The sequence below is a fragment of the Phascolarctos cinereus genome, unplaced genomic scaffold (genome assembly GCF_003287225.1).
Source record: "Phascolarctos cinereus isolate Bilbo 61053 unplaced genomic scaffold, phaCin_HiC Scaffold_726;HRSCAF=1367, whole genome shotgun sequence".
Lineage (NCBI taxonomy): Eukaryota > Metazoa > Chordata > Mammalia > Diprotodontia > Phascolarctidae > Phascolarctos > Phascolarctos cinereus.
Genome location: NW_027556098.1, coordinates 37,151,173 through 37,170,808, shown reverse-complemented (window position 1 = coordinate 37,170,808; position 19,636 = coordinate 37,151,173). Strand labels below are relative to the sequence as shown.

Below are 19,636 nucleotides of genomic sequence, written 5' to 3'. Positions count from 1 at the left end.
ATAAAAATTACATTTAATAAAGGGCTGTGGAAGCAGAGATTAAAAGCTAATTGAAAAATAAATAAATTAATCCTAAAGGATGAGAGGGACAAAGAAAAAAATCATGGAAACCATCAATAATTTCATTAAAGAGAAAGACAACAATGAGACAACATTCCAAAATGTGTGGGATGTAGTCAAAGCAATACTTGGGGGAGATTTTATATCTCTAAATACATATATCAGTAAAAGAGAGAAAGATCAGTTCATGAATTGAGCATGTGACTTAAAAAGACTAGAAAAAGAGCTAATTAAAACCCCCAATTAAATAACAAAATGGAAATCCTGAAAATCAAAGGAGAGATTAATACAATTGGAAGTAAAAAAAAAAACCCAAAACATTGAACTTATAAAACTAGGAGCTGGTTTTATGAAAATAACCAATAAAATAGATAAACTATTGGTAATTTGATTAAAAAAAAGAAAACCAAATGATTAGTATCAAAAATGAAAAGGGATGAATACACCACCAATTAAAATGAAATTAAAGCAATTATTAGGAGTTATTTTGCTTAATTATATGCCAATAAAACTGATAATCTAAGTGAGATGAATATTTAAAAAAAATAAACCTCCCAGATTAATAGAAGAGGAAATAGAATACTTAAATAACCCAATCTTTGAAAAAGAAATTGAATCAATGAGCTCCCTGTGAAAAATCCCCAGGAGAAGATCAATTTACAAGTGAATTCCACCAAACATTTAGGGAACAATTAATCCCAATATTGTATAAACTATCTGAAAAAATAATCAAAGAAGGAGTCCTACCAAATTCCTTTTGTGACACAAATATGGTTTTGATACCTACATCAGGGAGAGCCAAAACAGAAAGAAAAGTATAAACCAATTTATTTAATCAATATGAATGCAAAAAAATTTAAATAAAATATTAACAAGAAGATTACAGCAATATGTCACAAAGATTATACACTATAACCAGGTGAGATTATACCAGGAATGCAGGAATTCTCTGTTAGGGAAGCTATCAGCATAATTGACGATATCAATAACAAAATTAATATGATCATATCAATAGATGAAGAAAAAACCTTTGACAAAATACAACACCTGAACGAAACAAAACAAAAAGGGGCAGTTAGGTTGCGCAGTGGTTAGAGCTCCGGCCTTGGAAGTAAGAGGACCTGAGTTCAAATCTGGCCTCAGACACTTGACACTTAGTAGCTGTGTGACCCTGGGCAAGTCACTTAACCCCTATTGCCTCACCAAAAAGCAAAAAAGGTAAGAGTTTATGCCCAAACAAGAGATAGAGGAGATTACAGGAGGTAAAATATATGATTTTGATTATGTGAAATTAAAAACTTTTGGAGAAATAAAATTAATGCAACCAAAATTAGAAGTTAAACAGTAAACTGGAGAAAAAAATTTGCAGCAAGTTGTAGAATAGCAGAAGTTTCTTTGATAAAGTCTTCATTTCTCAAATATATAGGGAACTAAGCCATTTTTTTTAAATAGCCATACCCCAGTTGATAAATGGTCAAAGGATATGAACAGGCAGTTTTCGGAAGAAGAAATCAAAGCCATCTATAGTCATATGAAAAAATGTTCTAAATCACTTTTGATTAGAGAAATGTGAATTTAAAGAACTCTGAGGTAGTATCTCATACCTATCAGACTGGCTAATATGACAGAAAAGGAAAATGACAAGTGCTGGAGGGGATGTTGAAAAATTGGGACACTACTGTACTATTGGTAAAATTGTGAGGTAGTCCAAGCATTCAGGAAAACAATTTGGAAATAAAACTGTGAATACCCTTTGACCTGGTATACCACTCACTAGGTCTGTACACCAGGGAAAAGGGGAAAGGACTTATTTGTACAAAAATATAGCAGCTCTCTTTGTGTTGGCAAAGAATTGGAAATTGAGAGGATGCCACTCAGTTAGGGAATGGCTAAACACGTTGTGGCATATGATGATGGAGTACTATTGTGCAATAAGAAATAATAAGGAGGATGCTTTCAGAAAAACTTTGGAAGTCTTATACGAACTGATGCAAAGTGAAGTGATCAGAACCAGGAGATCTAAGCTTCTCTGAACAAGACAATGATCCAAGACAATGCCAAAGGACTCATGATGAAAAATGTTATCCACCTCCAGAAAAAGAACAATGAAGTCTGAATGCAGGTTGAAGCACAGTTTTGGGAAATTTTCTTTATTTTTATTGTTTCATTTGTGTTTTCTTTTGCAACATGGCTAATATAGAAATGTTTTGTATGACCTCATGTGTATAATCAAAATCAAATTGTTTGCCTTCTCAAGGAAGGGGAGGGAGGAAGAGAATTTGGACTCAAAATTTTAAAAAGTTATTGTTAAAATTTTAATTTACATGTAATTGGAATGTGTGTGTGTGTGTGTGTGTGTGTGTGTGTGTGTGTGTGTGTGTGTGTGAAGGAATGGTTACTTTTTCCAGAGATGAGTATTGAAACTTTTGCTTCATTAAACAAAATTCAGTGTAGAGGGAACAGATACAAAATAATTCTTTTCAAGATCATCTTATAGGTTGGGTATCTACAATTTGATGTGTCTAATTCAAAGTCCACATGATCTATTTATTTTAACCTTGAAATACCAGTTTTGGAAGAGTGTTTAAAAAAGAAAAGCTTCCCTGTTCCATCTAACTTCTCTCTTTCTTTTGCTTTTCTCTTTCCCTCCCTTACAAGGGATCTGGAAGCCAGAGCACAAAATGAGTTCTTTCGGGCCTTCTTCAGGTTGCCAAGAAAGGAGAAGCTACATGAAGTTGTAGACTGTTCTCTTTGGACACCATTTAGCCGCTGTCACACAGTGGGACGGATGTTTGCTTCTGATAGCTATGTCTGTTTTGCCAGCAAAGAAGATGGCTGTTGCAATGTTATCCTTCCACTTAGAGAGGTAGAATCTATCTCTGGATCTCTCTGTTGTTTTTCTGTTTTCTGGGAGTGTGTTCTTTTTGCACATCTTTGCCACTTTATCCCATAGTTGAAGCATTGTAAGGGGAAGACATACAGAGGGAAGAGCAACTTCCTCCACCTAGGTCAGAGATGAGGTTCTATATGTGTGGAGCTTTCCTTCACGTGTGCAGTGGGAATCAAAACCTTGTGGTTTTATTTATTTATTTGTTTGTTTATTCATTTTGGTTTGGTTGGCTTTTTTTTTCTTTCTCCACTCTTTTCTATAGAGAACTGAAAAATTTGAAAAGAAGTGACTTGTAAAAGCAGCCTACCATGACTTCTGCAATATTGATAAGGGTGTTATTAAGAATACACATGTAGCAATTAAAGCTTTTCTAAGAACTGTCAGTGGAGGGGACAAAAAAAAAACACAAAACAACTTTCTCCTTTGCAGTTCCCCTCACCAACCCTCCTCCTCCCTAGCCCCTAAAAAAACAAAAAATAAAACAAAAAAAACATTTTTATTTTGAAAATTAAAAAAAAATCGTAAACAGTGTGGATTTTATGGTCTCTTGGTACTTTATTTAAAAATAAAAAAATAATTACTTGGAATAGTAAAAGATATATAAATGAATTAAGAATATTCAGATTAAAGAATACTTAGAACTAATAATCATTTCTAGTGAAAAAAGCAAAGATACTCAAATTTTAAAAACTAGATTTACTTCCAGATCTAAAGCAGCTTGTGACCTTAGGCAAGTTAGTTAATCCCTGTCTCAGTTTTCTTATCTATAACTTGAAGGTGATACCTACTGTTCAGGTAGCAAATGCAAGGTCAAAGGAAGGAGAGAGTAAGCTTGAAATATGTCTTAGCAACAATGGAAACAGAGACTAACACATCAGGGACATCTCACCAAGGCCAGATGTTTCCTGAGTGATGATGTAAGAATATGGAAGATAGATATGTGTGCGTATGAGAAGTCGAATGAGCTTTTCTAAAAATAGTGCTAAACATGTGATGATAATGATGTGGTAGTAATTATTTCTTATTCATAGCAACAGTGAGAACACTCAAAATGATCAGAGAGGTTAAGATTTGGTTGAGAGGCAACATGGAATGGGTGAATAGAGCCTGGCCCCAGCTCAGTGACCTAGGTTCATGTGCTGCCTCTGATTTGTACTGGCTCAGTACCAGGCCACTAATTTCTTAGTGCCCTAGGCAACTCTAAGACTATAATTTGCAGAACAACAACTGATTTGCACTGGTGGAGGAATTTTCCTTACTGGGAGCACCCTATGCTAATTAAATCACAGATCTGACCAAGGTGAAAAAATAAAAAAGAATTTGGCAAGTCAACTCTTGGGTATTGTGTTGCATTCTCCAAAGATTTGTATAAATTGCCCTCAGTTTTTGGTTGAGTTCTATCTACCGTCTTATTTTGGCATGTGTTGATTTTTTTTAAAATAGGTAGTGAGCATAGAGAAAATGGAAGATACCAGTCTCCTTCCTAATCCCATCATTATCAGCATAAGGAGCAAGATGGCCTTTCAGTTCATTGAACTCAAGGATAGAGAGAGCTTGGTGGAAAACCTGCTTATGAGGCTGAAAAAGGTTCATGCTAACAGCCCAGTGCATTACGACAACTTGAAAAATGAAGATGTGGTATGATGCTTCAAATATCAATATCAATATCAATATATATATATGTACACACACATATGTATCAGGCTAATATATATCTAAGCTCATATATGTATGCATATATAGACGTCCACACATACACATATACATACTGTATATATTACATGTGCTCAGAAATTATAGTTATTAACATTAGCCCAAGTATTTTTTGTTTGAAAGTTGATTCAAGGTCTAAAAAGATTTATATCTTCCAGAAACTCTGTCTAATGTGAAATACATAAAAGGACATTTTGCCTTTGGGGTTGAAGGCACAGCTGAGGATATTTATTGGATTATATAGTTGGATGTGCCCAACAAGTTATTGGATTTGTTTTTTCCTGGTACCCACAGAAGCTGTCATGAGATTTCTTTGTGCAGATACAGAAATGATTGTTACTTGACTCCAAAGCCAAGAATATTAGTGCCTTATAATTACTTAGACCTGTTGATGAATCAAGAATGCAGAGAAATTACAGTGCCGCTTTTGAATAGCACTCCTGATGTATTTATTGCTAGGCATGGGAGAGAAGCTTTGACAGGGTTGAATTCTCATCTAATAGGACTAAGAAATACAATGCCTTTCCAGAACAGAATTGCAGGGAAGAGAAGTAGATGTTATAGAAATAACTAGCATGGTAATTGGTGGGAGGTGGGTTTATTATTCCTTCCCTATTAATCTTCTTTATATATAAATTTAGACTCCTAATCATTTATTTTCTTTTACTGTCCACTCTCTTCCACTCCTTCAAGCCACCCAATATTTGCCACTAGCCTGGCCACAGGTTAGCAAACAAGTTTGTCTACAATTCTTGCAGGGTTGTTTGAAGAATTTGAAGCTAAAAGTTTGAGCTAGATAGGGTTGAACCTGTGAAACTCAGTACATTATACACTAACATCTTTAGGGTATCAGTTTTAGGTTTTTGGTCAGCTGTTGATGGACTTTAAAAATGGGTATTTGTCCAATTTTTCCTTGTTGTCCCCCACTATCACCTCCAAATTGCTTTCCAAAATTTCCAATTAGGATTTCACATATGTTTTTGGGAAAGGACTCACTGTATGCTAGAGTTGAGCTGAGGTGATAGATGATTTCCTAGGCTCAGATACAAACCCCATGGTTAGCCATTTAAAGCCATTTATAACTTGGCTCCAGCTTACCTTTCCAGGCTTCGCACACACTATGTGTGGTCCAGCCAGACTGGCCTTGCTGTTCTCACACATGATATATCTGCTACCTCTTGTGCAATTGCACAGGCTGTCCCCAAATTTAGAATGTACTCCCTCCTGACATTCATCTCCTCTAGTTTCCTTCAAAGCTTAGCTCAAATGCCATCTCCTATAGGTCTTTTTCTTCTGTCCCCAGCTTCTAGTACCACACACATGAAATGACATAGTGTTTATTTTGCTTATGTTTATAGGACCAACAGTAAATAGAAAGCATTAGTAGAACAACCCTTTCTCACCCCGTCCTTGAGATTTTGAAGCAAAGAAGCACACATCCAATTTTTTAGAATGCAAAAGAATAGAAAAAATAGTGTTGGGGTGTGAAACTTTCATTTTATGAATGATGTTGGGGAGATGTATTTATGTATGCACAGAGTTATCTGCTTTCTCCTATTTTCAAAAAAAAAGTCATGAAGTTGTCAGGCTTACTGTTCTGGGACCTTTGCCTCGTGTGTCTCATGTTAAGGGACAAGGTAAAACCTCAGTGTAGACAATTCCATTGTAAAGGCAAGGCCTTGTGGGATTTAATGTCTCAGTGTATTTGTCTCTTCTCTCAAACCTCAGCTAGGTAGGTAGGTTTTAAAACTGTGGTTGTCTGTTAAGGTTAGCGTGGATGCCCAAACAAATTTCACATCCCTAAATAAGTAAAAAAAAACCCGTATTTTTGCTTTTTCAGACATCCTCTCTATTTCAGTCAACTAGCGTGTGCAGTGATCAAAAGTTTGGGTCTCTCAAATTGTCTCAGAATGGTAACAAGGTTGACAAAGAAACTAGCCCTCTGCCAAATTCTGAGGCACTGATAGCTATCTTCAACCAGTCAGGAACCCAGAGCCCCGATTCCAGAATGGTAGGTAGAGTTCACCTTCTTTCTCTAGCTTTCCCCGCCCACTCCCCCAGCCCCATTGCCTTTTTAACACAGACCCAGCTGGGCTAACTGTGGGATTTGGCTTCGAGAGTAATGGGGCCAGGAAGTGGTATTCTGTGTTTTGCAATAACTTGTCATGGGCTGATATCTGCTCTGTATCTCCTGTGTGCTAGGCACAAAAAGGCCACCTATATGTACAAAAATACTTATAGCAGCTGTTTCTGTGGTGGCAAAGAATTGGAAATTGAGGAGATGCCCATCAATTGGGGAATGGCTGAAAAAGTTGTGATATGTGATTATGATGAAATATTATTTTGCTATAAGAAATGATGAGCAAGATGCTCTCAGAGAAACCTGGAAAGTCTTTCATGAGTTGATGCAAAATGAAATGTACTGTGTACAAAGTAACACCAATATTGTAAGATGATCAGCTGTGAATGACTTTGCTGTTCTCAGCAATATAATGATTCAAGACAACTGTGAAGGACTTATGATGAAAAATGCTATCCATCCCCAGACAAGAACTCATGGTATCCGAATATAGATTTAAGCATACTTTTTTTTTACTTTATTTTTTTGAGGGTTTTTTTTTTTTGCTCTATGTTTTCTTTCACAGCATGACTATTACGGAAATGTTTTGCGTGACTATACATGTATAACCTATATAAAATTGTGTTCTCAATAGAGGGGTGAGGGTGGGGAGGGAGGAAGGGAGAGAATTTGGAACTCAGAGTTTTAAAAAAATTAATGTTAAAATTTGTTCTTAAGTGTAAATGAAGAAACATGAAATACTAAAAAAAAAAAATTTAAAAAAAAAAGGCCATGGATCTGCCATCCAGATAACTGAGCCCATGGAGCCAATCTCACAACTGTTTCATCTTGTTTACTCTGTGTTTAAACATTGAAGCTGCTCTGGTGCATGCTCTAAGTTCCCTAAGCTGCGACAAGAGAAAGTGCCAGTATTGGTTTATCTTCTCAAAGATGATGAGATTGCTGTCCACGTTTCCTTTTTTTTTTTTTTAGGCAATTGGGGATAAGTGACTTGCCCAGGGTCACACAGCTAGCTGTCCACTTTTCCTAAAAACCTTTGTATGACTTGCCTTTATGGCCTGCGTGACCTTGGACAAATCACTCAGTCTCTCTAGGCTTCAGTGACCCTACCTTAAAGTGGACTAGGTGATCTTTGAAAACCCTTCAGCTTTGTATCCGTGATCTTATGATCCTCTCGACTGCCTCTATGTGCCTGGTTTGCAGAGTAAGATGTTTTCTACCTCATCTTTAATCATTTTGAGAGATGGAAAGGTGGAGTGGGCCTTATCACTTACCATCTTCATGTTGTCTTCTCAGCCAAAATGGGACTCAATCTTTTACAGTTTCAGATTAGGCTAAAAATGGAATAAACTGTCTCCATTGAAAGTCTGAAAGTTCAACTGGTACTTCATAATGTTCAGTAAAATTTAGTTATAGATATTAGCAACCTTCTGTTTGGCTGTGACCAATTTACCTTCCAACAGGGTCCCAAAGAAGAAATCATCATCTGAGCTTTCTAATGTCCTTGACCTTAACAATTCTTTTTCTCCTGAGCACAAATGCTAAGAAGAGCTATTGGTTACTAAATAGGCAGCAGTCTCATTTCAGTGCAAATTGTTTCACAACTGGAATAAAGAGTAAATATGAGTATCCCTCTGTTGATGCTTATTAGCTCTACTACTTGGGCAGTTCTCTGGGTCTGAATTTCCTCATATGTAAAATGAAGGGGTTGGATTGGATGGTCTCTGAAGACCCTGCCAATTCTAAGGTTCTATACAGAGCTAAAATATAGATCTTTCCTGCAGTAGCTTTGTTGGTGCCAAATATGAACACCACGGCCTTACAGTATGTGAACCCTATGGTCCTGAGATCTCTAAATAGCTATGGGCCAGCCCTTACTTGCACAAACATTCCCCAAACCTCATTTGGTAACTGGCTTCAACTTTGCCCCCCAACGCAAGTTAAATTAGGATTGCTTAGAAGTCGCCAGACTGGGTTTCTGCCTTCCCTTTCCCTCCCCCCACCAACTCACTCCATAAACTATCCTCAGGGATGTGCAGCAGACAGTAGGAAATGTCCTGAAGGTTAACAGACAGGAGGAGGACGTGAAAGGAGGTGTAAAATAATCGTCCCCTGAATAAGGAAGTTGATTTCTATCAGATTTCTGTTATATCTTGTTTCAGATAATGGAAGTGGAAGATTCTCGAGTTCATTTTATTTCCTTTTTTTCCTGCCTCTCCTCCAAATCCTAGAACAGATGAGGGAGTGGGAGAGGGCCTCTCTTTCCTGCCCACCCTTTAACCAGGGCAGACAAAGGACAGACTCCCATGCTCTGACGTTTTCAGAGGACTTGCAATGGTCTCTTTTGGCAGCTGTTGCAGCATTTAATCCTCAGCCTGCAATCATGGTCACGAGGTACTTTTGTAGGAAATCTTGCTCCCTCTTGTTAAGCTTTGCTGCTGAGGTTTAATTGCCTATAATTGTTGACTTCTCAATGAACTTCCTCTTCTGTTACATCTTGCGGTCTAAGAAAACATGGTTGGGAGCGTGTGGATGATGTATACCTTACCTGAAATATGCACATTATGGTTTCTAGTCACGAGAACAGATAAAAGCAAGCCTTTGGAACGACCATTTTGTGGAATATGGCAGAACAGTGTGTATGTTTCGTACGGAAAAGATCCGCAAGCTTGTTGCCATGGGAATCCCCGAATCTTTGAGGGGTAAACTTTGGCTCCTGTTTTCAGGTAAAAACTTAATTTTGCTTTTTCTCTTGTATCCTTGATGAAATGTTAGTTTGGGATATTACCTGTGAATAGAGGACAAGGTCAGAGGGATTTTTCTGGATTCCAATTGTGTCATCCATATTTGCTTTTTACTGTGGAATCTCAAACATTAAAGGCTTCTGAAGTCTGAATATTTTCGTTTCTGACTTTGGGCAAGTCAATAAACCACTTGGAGTCTGTTTTCTCATCTAAAAGATTATCAAAGACCCAGCTCTGTAATTAGAAGATTCTCTGTATATTATAGGGATACCTCTATTAACAAATCCCCTAGGAATAGAGGGGCTTCCATTAGCTCTTTATGTGACTCTTTACTAGTCCAACTACTTCATTATATAGATGAGGAAACTGAGGCTCAGAAAGGTTGCTGTTTGTCCCGAATCACATAGCAAGTCGGTGGCAGAGCTGCGTAGAACCCTAGGTCTCCTGACTTCTGTGTTGGTGTTGTTTGGCCTCAATGAATTGAGTCCTGTTAAAATGAACAAGTAAGCCACAGATATCCATCCTTGTATAAACTATGCCAAGCCAAGCTGCTGTGTTTGCAGCTGTATGACAGAAGTACCTCTGGATGCTGTCTCTTTCCACTTGAAGGCTTTTAGGACCCACCCTAGACAAAACTGTGAAGTCTTTGAAGCTTGTCTTCTGCCCACAGCTTTCTTTTTCTGTGTTCTCCCTGCCTCACTAGTGACCCCTTCTACTGCTTCAGATGCCCAAAGTCCTCTTGTTAGCTTTTACTTCTCCTAACAAAAGAGAAGAATTAGGAACTTGTCACACTTGATCGGCCAAATCACTACACTCTGAGGAAATGCATTCACATCAAAATGTTGCCTTCTTTAGCCATTTTCAATCATATCTGTAAGGTGAGGAAGATTTCTTAGCATCAGATTTGGTATAAATATTGAGATTATCCCTCTAGAGACTCCATAGTGATTATGGACAGAACTAGAGACAGATAGATGAAAAGTTACTAGGGATGTACCATATATTTTATATTATTTTTTTAAAAAATGTATCCTTTTAATTCTGTGAGGGTTGGGCTGGGCCTGGGAGTGAGTAAATGGAAAAGGATATGGCCCTAGCCCTTTTGCCCATTTATTTCCTCCAGTACCTTAGCACTGCTTCCCATAGTACCTGGTGCTGCTTTGCAGAAAACCCACAGGTGCTTTGGACAAATTTGGATGTCATCATGGTCACAGTATATTTGTTCTGTGCCCACAGACACGGCAGACTAAAGGGTTCTAGGCTTCCTTCTTTAACTGAGATATCTCTTCTTGGTTTCAAATTGGAAGCAATGTGGTATAATGGAACACCGTTGGACTGACCGACCTAGGATCTAGACCTGAAAAACGCCTAGCTAGATGTGAGATCTTGTTACTTAATCATGCTGGCCCTTAGTTTCCTTAACTGTAAAATGAAGGTCTTGAACTAGATGAACTCTAAGGAAAAGGTTTTAATGTAGACAGATTTTGGGGTGGAAGCCCTTAAACTTGGATTAGAAAAAAAGTCTTTTTTCCTCCCATAAACCTATTATTTCCTTTGTAATTCTATGTATTGTATTTATGCATTTAAAAGTGTTACTCTGAAAAGGGAGCCACAGGCTTCACTGGACTGCCAAAAGGGTCCATGACACACACAAAAAGTTAAGAATCACTTACCTGATATATTTTCCAGCTATGTGTTCCCTTCATTCTATGATGTATAATATGTTGTCCTTCCTAAATCATTAAGGCAACCTCAACTGTTTCATGTAGACCATTTTCAGGCTCTTTTATGATTATTGAATGAATGAATGTGGATCAGACATTTATTAAGTACCTGTTGTGTGCAGAAAAGTCTGCTAGGAGAGATACCAAGTTTAGAAAAGACATGGTATTCACCCTCATGGAGCTTACATTCTAGCATGGTCATTACATTTGTATAATATAATTTTAAGGTTTACAAAGAATTTTACTTGTGACTCCCTTTAGAAGTAGGTTGTATTATTACTGTTAACTTGCAAATCAGCACTCAGCAAAGCGCCTGCACATGGTAGGTGCTCAATAATTATTACATGAACTAAAGCAATGGTTCTTAAACTTTTTTGGCCTCAGTACCCCTTTACCCTCTTCAAAATTATGAGGACCTTCCCCAAAGAGCCTTTCTGTGGGTTCTATCTATTGATATTTACTGTATTAGGAATAAAAATATCTTAGTATTATTATGAAAATAGTTTTGACTTGGAGCTTCCCAAGACCCTTTCAAGGGATCTCTGAGGCCAAAACTGTTTTCATGATAGTAATACTAAGATGTTTTAATTCCTACAAATGCTGAATCAAAGAAAACTACATATATACTTGTACATAATCCTGTCATGAGAAAATGTATACTGTTAAAAGTAATTTTTTAAAAAGTTGTTCCTAAGTGCTATTTATTTTCATTATGAACTATATTATTTTCCCTCTAATCAAGTATGCATCTTATAAAATAATGTTAATAATTCTTCTGGGTCAAGGCTATGTGAGAAAAGGAAGTAAGCTCAATTGTGCACAGTTTTAAAGTACTTTATGTTCTCCATCATACCAGATAACATGGATGTGTTCTTTGACAAATATAACTCCCATGGTGACACTGTCCTGGAAATAATTCTTAATTCCCTTTTCACATATATTGTTTAAAAAAATCCTTAGATGCTGTAACTGATCTTGCCTCTCATCCTGGTTACTATGGGAATCTGGTAGAGGAGTCGATGGGCAAATGTTGCCTAGTAACGGAAGAGATCGAGCGGGATTTGCACCGCTCTCTCCCAGAGCACCCTGCCTTCCAAAATGAAACAGGAATCGCCGCCTTGAGAAGAGTGCTGACGGCCTATGCTCACCGAAACCCCAAGATTGGATACTGCCAGGTGAAGTCATGATAATGGGTTTATCTACCTATTCACAGGAAACCGTATTTTCTTTACCCCAACACTTGAAATTTTAAAAATGAATAGTGATTCATGTATAACAACCAGTGTCAAATTGCTTGCCTTCTTAATGAGGGAGCACAAGAGGAAGGAGGGAGGGAGAGAATTTGGAACTCAAAATTTCTAAAAATATGAACATTGAAAATTTTTACATATAATTGGGGGAAAATATTAAATAACTATTTAAAGAATGAAGAGTGATTAGGATGAGGAACATCACAAGTTGACTTACTGTCTGACCCTAGGGGTGTTAATATCCTCCTCTGTCTCAATTCTACTATCTGTAAAAAGGGGTTGGTAATTTCCTCACACAGCATTATATGCCTAACAGTATGTGGAATGAGTGAAGATGTGTTGAAAAGTAGGCTCAGAGGGTAGACTATTGTTTTAAGAAGAAGCATATGGAGATATAGAGATTTCCCATTTGAACTACACTAGATTTTTGTGATTTCATGAACGATCTGCTAAGAGTAAGGGCAGTTAGGTGGCACAGTGGATAGAGTGCTGGGCCTGGAGTCACAAAGGCTGTCTTCCTGAGTTCAAATATGGCCTCAGATGCATAGCTATGTGACCCTGGGCAAGTCACTTAACCTTTTTTTCCCCTCAGTTTCCTCATCTGTAAAATGAGCTGGAGAAGGAAATGGCAAACTGCTCTAGTATCTTTGCCAAGAAAACCCCAAATGGGGTCATGAAGAGTTGGACACAACTGAAAAATAACTAAGTAACAAACAAGAGTAAGATGAAAACTGAGCAGCAAAAACAACTCCAAATTAGATTGTAGAAGTTTGTGGCATCTGAAAATTGAAGATGTTAAACTTTATTTTCTAGGGAATAAGCAGGGTTAGGGCAAACTAAAAGCTCTATAATGTCTGTGCACAATAAACGCTGAATGGTTTGGGACAGACTGCAGTTGTCCTTGGACTTCTGACTATCTACGCAATGAACATGGATCACTGCAGCCAGTCTTGCATGGTGACCTACCGTGATTTGACGCAACAAACTTGCTCCACTAGAGGGCGTCTATTTTATATGCACTGATGTGGCTCAGATTTCTTTTGGTATTTTCTAACCCTCTCACCTAACATCTGAAAACTAACCAATGATACCATTAACAAGCATTCATTCAGCACCTCCCCATGGGCCCAGTGCTATTGTAGGCTCTGGGATACATGAACAAAAAGTGAAATTGTCCCTGCTCATATGGTTTTACCTCTCCCTTTGGGTTGTAATGGTGATCAACTCTTGTGTCCTCATGCAGTACATCTTTCGTACTGTTCTTTGATCTTTTCATATCACTTCTCTGCTCAGAAATCTTCATTGGCTCCCAATTGTGGAGCTCATAAAGTTTAAATTCCTTTTCCTGACATTCAGGGCCCTTTGTATTGTGGAACCATCTGAAGCTTTCAACTTTATTTCATTTTATTCCCTTCCATGCATATTGTATTTAACCAAAATGGACTTTCTGCCCCAAATGAAGGCTGTTATTTACTACTGGAGGCTGGTAGGTGGCACAGCAGACAAAGTGTTGAGCCTGAAGTCAAGATAGTTGTTGAGTCTTTTTTTCAGTCATGTCTGATTTCTTGTGACTCCATTTGGGGGTTTTGTGGACAAATATAATGGAGTGGCTTGCCATGAAGAAACTGAGGCAAACAGGGTTAAGTGACTTGCCTAGGGTCCTATAGCTAGCAAAATGTTCTGAGGCCACATTTGAACTCACTTCCTGACTCTGGGCCTGGCACTTTGTCTATCCACCATGCCACCAGCTTCTCCAGGTCAGATAGGCCTGAATTCAAACAGGGTCTTTTAGCCCCTGGGCAAATTACTTAATCTCTGCTTACCTCAATTTCCTTATCTGTAAAGTGAAGACAATAATAGTACCTACCTCACAGGGTTGTTATGAAGACCAAGTGACATAATTTATATAAAGTGCTTTGTACAGTGCCTGGCACATAGTAGGTATTTAATAAGTGTCAACTGCTAATTAGCACATATTAGGAGCTTAATAAATGCACGTCCCCCTTATATTTCCCCACCAACATCATACCTTTGCTAATACCATTCCCTGTGCCTAGAATATCTTCTTTCATCGTCATCTGAATTCCTACCCATCCTTTAAAATCAAACCCAGATGCTGCCTTTTCCATTAAGGCCCATTAGTAACAACCGTCCCTTTTTATGTGGCACCTTGTTTTTCAACTCTCTAATGAACTTAAAATGTAGCATTGCATATTATAGTTGTATATTCATGTCTTGTGCTCCCATATGTGATTGTAACTCCATGAGGGCAGGTGCTGTCTTATTTAAACATTGTTTCTCACTCATTGTCTCATGCAATGCCCTGTCTATAGCAGATACAGTACATTTCTTGAACGAATGAACTAAAATGAGTGGTCAGTAATCTCTTCCTTCCCTGTGAATTCTGTGCAGTCAATGAACATTCTGACATCTGTGTTACTCCTATATGCTAAAGAGGAAGAAGCTTTTTGGCTACTGGTTGCTGTGTGTGAACGGATGTTACCAGATTACTTCAATCATCGAGTAATAGGTAAATGACTTCCATTTGTACTACCTCTGTACCTGGGAATACATACAGTGTTAGTGGCAAAGTTAGCATTTATAGACTAAGTAAAGAGTTTTATCCTTTAGAACAAAAGTGTCAAACTTACACATCTGCAAAATTTCCTCAGGGCTGGAACGAAATTAAAATGTAATTGGGAAATGTTTAACAAAATAATTAAAAATGTGATATTATATAGGTAATGTCAATTTGTGGTTTTCTAAGTCAATATGTGGCCTGCAGGAATCCATTTCTATTTGAGTTTGATGCCCCTGATTTAGAAAATTAATTAAGCATCTTTTACTATATTAGGGCTAGGGCAGTTAGGTGGACAGATTGAGTGCTGGGCCTGGAGTCAGGAAGACTCCTCTTCCTGAGTTCAAATCTGGCCTCAGACACTTTACTAGCTTTGTGACCCTGGTCAAGTCACTTAACCCTGTTTGCCTCAGTTTCCTCATCTGTAAAATGAGCTGAAGGACGAAATGGCAAACCACTCCAGTATCTTTGCCCAGAAAACCCCCAAGTGGAGTCACACAGAGTTGGACATGACTGAATAACAACAACTGCATTAGGGACTGCCCAAAAATTGGAGGGCATACTTCTTGCCTTCTATTTGCAATAACAATTCCTATGTACATACAAGTTTAAAAATTTTTTCCTTTTTTAAATTAAGGAAAATTCACCTTCTCTTCATCCTAAGCCACCTTCTCCCCCATGAAAAACAAAACCCATGTAATGAATATGCATTGTCCGGTAAACAAATTCCTGCATTTAGCAATGTTCTACCCACCCCCAATCCCCCCCCAAAAAAGAAAAAAAAAGAACTATGTTTTCAGTCTGCATTCTAGGCTCAACACCTCTCTGTCAGGTAGACTTTGCATTGATTAGAGTTCTTAAATCTTTCAGAGTTGTTTTTCTTTACAAGGTTGTTGTCTTCCTGGTTCTGCTCTAGACAGGTTTTTAAAACAAGTCAGTTTAAAAGAGATCTAGATCCAGATCTTAATTGAATGTCATCAGTGACTATAGACAAAGTGTAGATTGTAGATAATTCACACTACAGGGTAAACTTTTATTTATGTCTTAACTCTATCTCATTTGGCATTCTTTGTTCATCAAAAATAACATAATTAGCAGCTCATTTTACCTTGCATGGAATTGAAGCTGCAGTCATAAATATCAAGAAGGTACCAGGACAACATATATGATTTCTTCTTGTTGAATCGTGTCTGACTCTTCGTGACCCCATTTGGGATTTACTTGGCAAAGATGCTGGAGTGATTTTTGCCATTTCCTTCTGCAGCTTATTTTTACAGATGAGGAAACTGAGGCAAACAGGGTTAAGTGACTTGTCCAGGGCCACACAGCTAGCACGTGTCTGAGACTGGATTTGAACTCAGGTAGATGAGGTTTCCTGACTCCAGGCTCTGCACACTATGCACTGTGGCACCACCTAGCGCCCCATACAATTACTACAATCATGCAAACAAAAACCCTGAAAGGCACATTCAGATCCAGTGCAGTGGCTTTCTTTGTCCCTAAGGACGTACCTACTTCTTTCCTCAGTAGAGAAGTGGCAGACTATGAGTATGAAGTATATGATGCCATATGTGGTGGCTGTATCAGTTTTATTTCTTTTTCTTAGTTACAAGGGAGGAGTCTATGGTAAGAGTTATGTTGAGAAATGAAACTTTTAAAAATACAAGAATCTGGTAGAAATTTGAACTTTGGGTTTTATAGATGATATTAAGGTGCAGTAGCTAGAGTTAGCCGTGGAGTCAGAAGACCTGGGTTTGAGTGCTATGTCCTACATACTATGTCATACCAGGGCTTTGTGGCCCTGGGCAAACCAATTAACCTCTTAGCCCTCTGGGCACCAATAAGTTGCAAGGCAGGCACATAAATAAGAAATGGTAAAGGCAATGATTCACTAAACTCATAAAGTTAAAAGTTAATTTTTAAAAAATGCTTAAGTTATCAATTGTTGGCTATTAATTGTGGATATGTGGTAAACATCACCACATCCTCTATGATGGGAGGAGAAATTTTTTTTTTTTTTTGCTTAGGGGATTTCAGGACATTTTGGATATCTGAGTTCAGAGTTTTTCTTTTTGGATGAGTAGGGTAAGCAGAGAAGTATGTGGGAGATTGAGGAATGAAAAGCCACTGGCTGTATAACGGAGATTAGGAGTTGGTTTATGACTGAAGATGTGGACTATCCAGGAGGGGAATCCCTAATGTCTTCACAGGGACTTACCAGCCCTGGTTACTATTAACCTAATTTTATTGGCAGTAGAACCAGATGAAGAAAAAAGACCCTGACTGCTTCTTCTTTTTTTTTTTTAAGGCAGTCAGGGTTAAGTGACTTGCCCAGGGTCACACAGCTAGTAAGTGTCAAGTGTTTGGTCTGAGGTTGGATTTGAACTCAGGTTTCCTGACTTCAGGGCCAATGCTCTATCCACTGCACCACCTAGCTGCCCCCGCTGCTTCTTTTTCTTATGAGAGGCAACAAAAGTGGTGCAGTGAATACAGCACTGGGCTTGAGTTCAAATCCTAGCTGTGATCTTGGGCTAGTCACTTAACCTGTTTGCCTTTTTAACTCACCTATAAAATAGAGATAACAACAGCACATAACTCAAAGAGGTATTGTAAGGATGAAATGAGGTTTTTGTAAAGCACTTAGCACAATGTCTGGCATGTAACAGGTGCTATATAAATGCTTCTTCCCCTCCCCTTCTTATGATTCTGACCCCCGCTGTTTGTTCCAGGGGCCCAAGTGGACCAGTCCGTCTTTGAGGAACTTATAAGAGAGAGACTTCCAGAACTGGCTGAACACATGAAGGATCTATCCACTCTGGCTTCCATCTCCCTTTCGTGGTTCCTGACCTTGTTCCTCAGCATCATGCCTTTAGAAAGTGCTGTGAACGTCGTAGACTTTTTTCTACGATGGGATCAAAGCCATCTTCCAGCTGGGGTTAGCTGTGCTAGAAGCAAATGCAGTGGAGCTATGTAGCAGCAAAGATGATGGCCAAGCCCTGATGATCCTTAGCAGGTTGGTGACCTTCCCATCAGACAATGGGTTACATAGCTGGTCCAAAAACAAACCGTTGGGGGGTGGGGAAGTTGCATCGAAGCTGTTGTATTGGGAAGTTGCTTATGGTAATACTACTACAGGTATGCTTGGGGCATCCTAACAGCATTTAGCTACCTGATTTCATCTTGCTGCTGCCTTATTTTCAGCATTTGGATTCAAGAGTTGATGTGCTTTTGTGATTGATCAGTTTCCTCAAGATATGGAGGAGCACTCCTACTTCTGTGTGGTGTGGAACACTACTCACCTTCTACTTCTCCTACAAGTCTAGACATGGGAGCTCCCCTTTCCTTGGACTCACTCCTTGCATTGTAAAAAAAAAAAAAAAGGTCTCAGGAGGTCAAAGGCTTTATGTGCTTTCTAAAACAAAATTCAACTGTCTGGTTCTGCACTGACGTAGCTAGGCCTCAGGCTTGATCGAGAGCATTTTAGAACCATGTGAAACAAAAAGAGGAAAAGACCTAATATTTGAACTCGAGCACCAGGTGTGCTGTTTATGGATAGGAAGCAATGTGGTAGTTAATAATCTGATTGCTAGACTTCAGAATCTGAAGAGCAGTGTTCTAGTCCTGACTATTTCACTTGGACAAATCATTTAACCATTCTGTATCTGTTTCTTTTTCTGTAAAATGGGAGTTAAAGTACCTACCCCTGTCTACCTCACAGAGTTATTATGAAGATCAAATGAGATCAGTGTGAAAGCACTTTGGAAAAATAGAAAGCATCTAAGTGTTGTTGTTTTTGTCTTAAAAAGGTGAGCTCATTGGGGTAAGGGATATTAAAAATCGTGATACATAAAATAGAAGAAATCAACAAAACATTTTATTACTAATGTTAAATGAATGATATTAATTCTGTATAACAGACAGATCTTTCAGATATGCCAAGTCTCAATTCAGCTTCAGAGAATTTACCGAGGGGTCTCTAGTCTTTATTGAATACTATCACAAAATAGTTTAACATTTTCCTTTTTCTTCTTTTAAAATGTACAATGAGTTGCTGATATGAGCTTCTACTCAGAACTGGATTTGGCTATATTTCTGATGTTCACATTAAAAAACAAATTATAGGTTTGCCCTTTAAGAAGTTTTAGTGTCTTTACCAGTTTTAAAATCTGCAAAAATGTATTATCTCCCTGAAATTTGAAAGCTATCTATTTTTTGTTTCAGTCATTAGGTATGTAATAATGATGTACTTTTATTTTTAAAAGGGTTTATTTCAACATTAAGAAGTTACATCTTTACCATTAAAACTAGACTATCTAAAAGAGGGTGATACCAAGCTGTGTGGGTGACAGCATGTCTTTGAATGGATTGGTGGTTCTATTTAGGTTCCTGGATCATGTTAAAAATGAAGAAAGCCCTGGACCACCAATTGGAAATCATCATGCCTTTTTCTCAGATGATCAGGAACCCTACCCTGTGACAGATATAGCAGATCTAATTCGGGATTCCTATGAGGTAAGAAGGGCCACCTCAGGTCTACCCTGGAAATTTATTTTTTTTAAAGAAGGAATGGATTTTGTATTCAAAATCCACTGAGAAC

General features: G+C 38.1%; 1 protein-coding gene across 1 annotated transcript in view; it reads left to right on the top strand.

The window, feature by feature from the left end:
• TBC1D8 (TBC1 domain family member 8) overlaps nt 1-19,636 on the top strand; it is a 132,979-nt gene that overhangs the window by 102,694 nt on the left and 10,649 nt on the right. Inside the window, 9 exon segments of the mRNA XM_020992866.2 lie at nt 2,719-2,926; nt 4,394-4,588; nt 6,504-6,674; nt 9,319-9,469; nt 12,172-12,386; nt 14,874-14,991; nt 17,769-17,934; nt 17,936-18,052; nt 19,422-19,551. Coding sequence (XP_020848525.1) covers nt 2,719-2,926; nt 4,394-4,588; nt 6,504-6,674; nt 9,319-9,469; nt 12,172-12,386; nt 14,874-14,991; nt 17,769-17,934; nt 17,936-18,052; nt 19,422-19,551 — 1,471 coding nt within the window.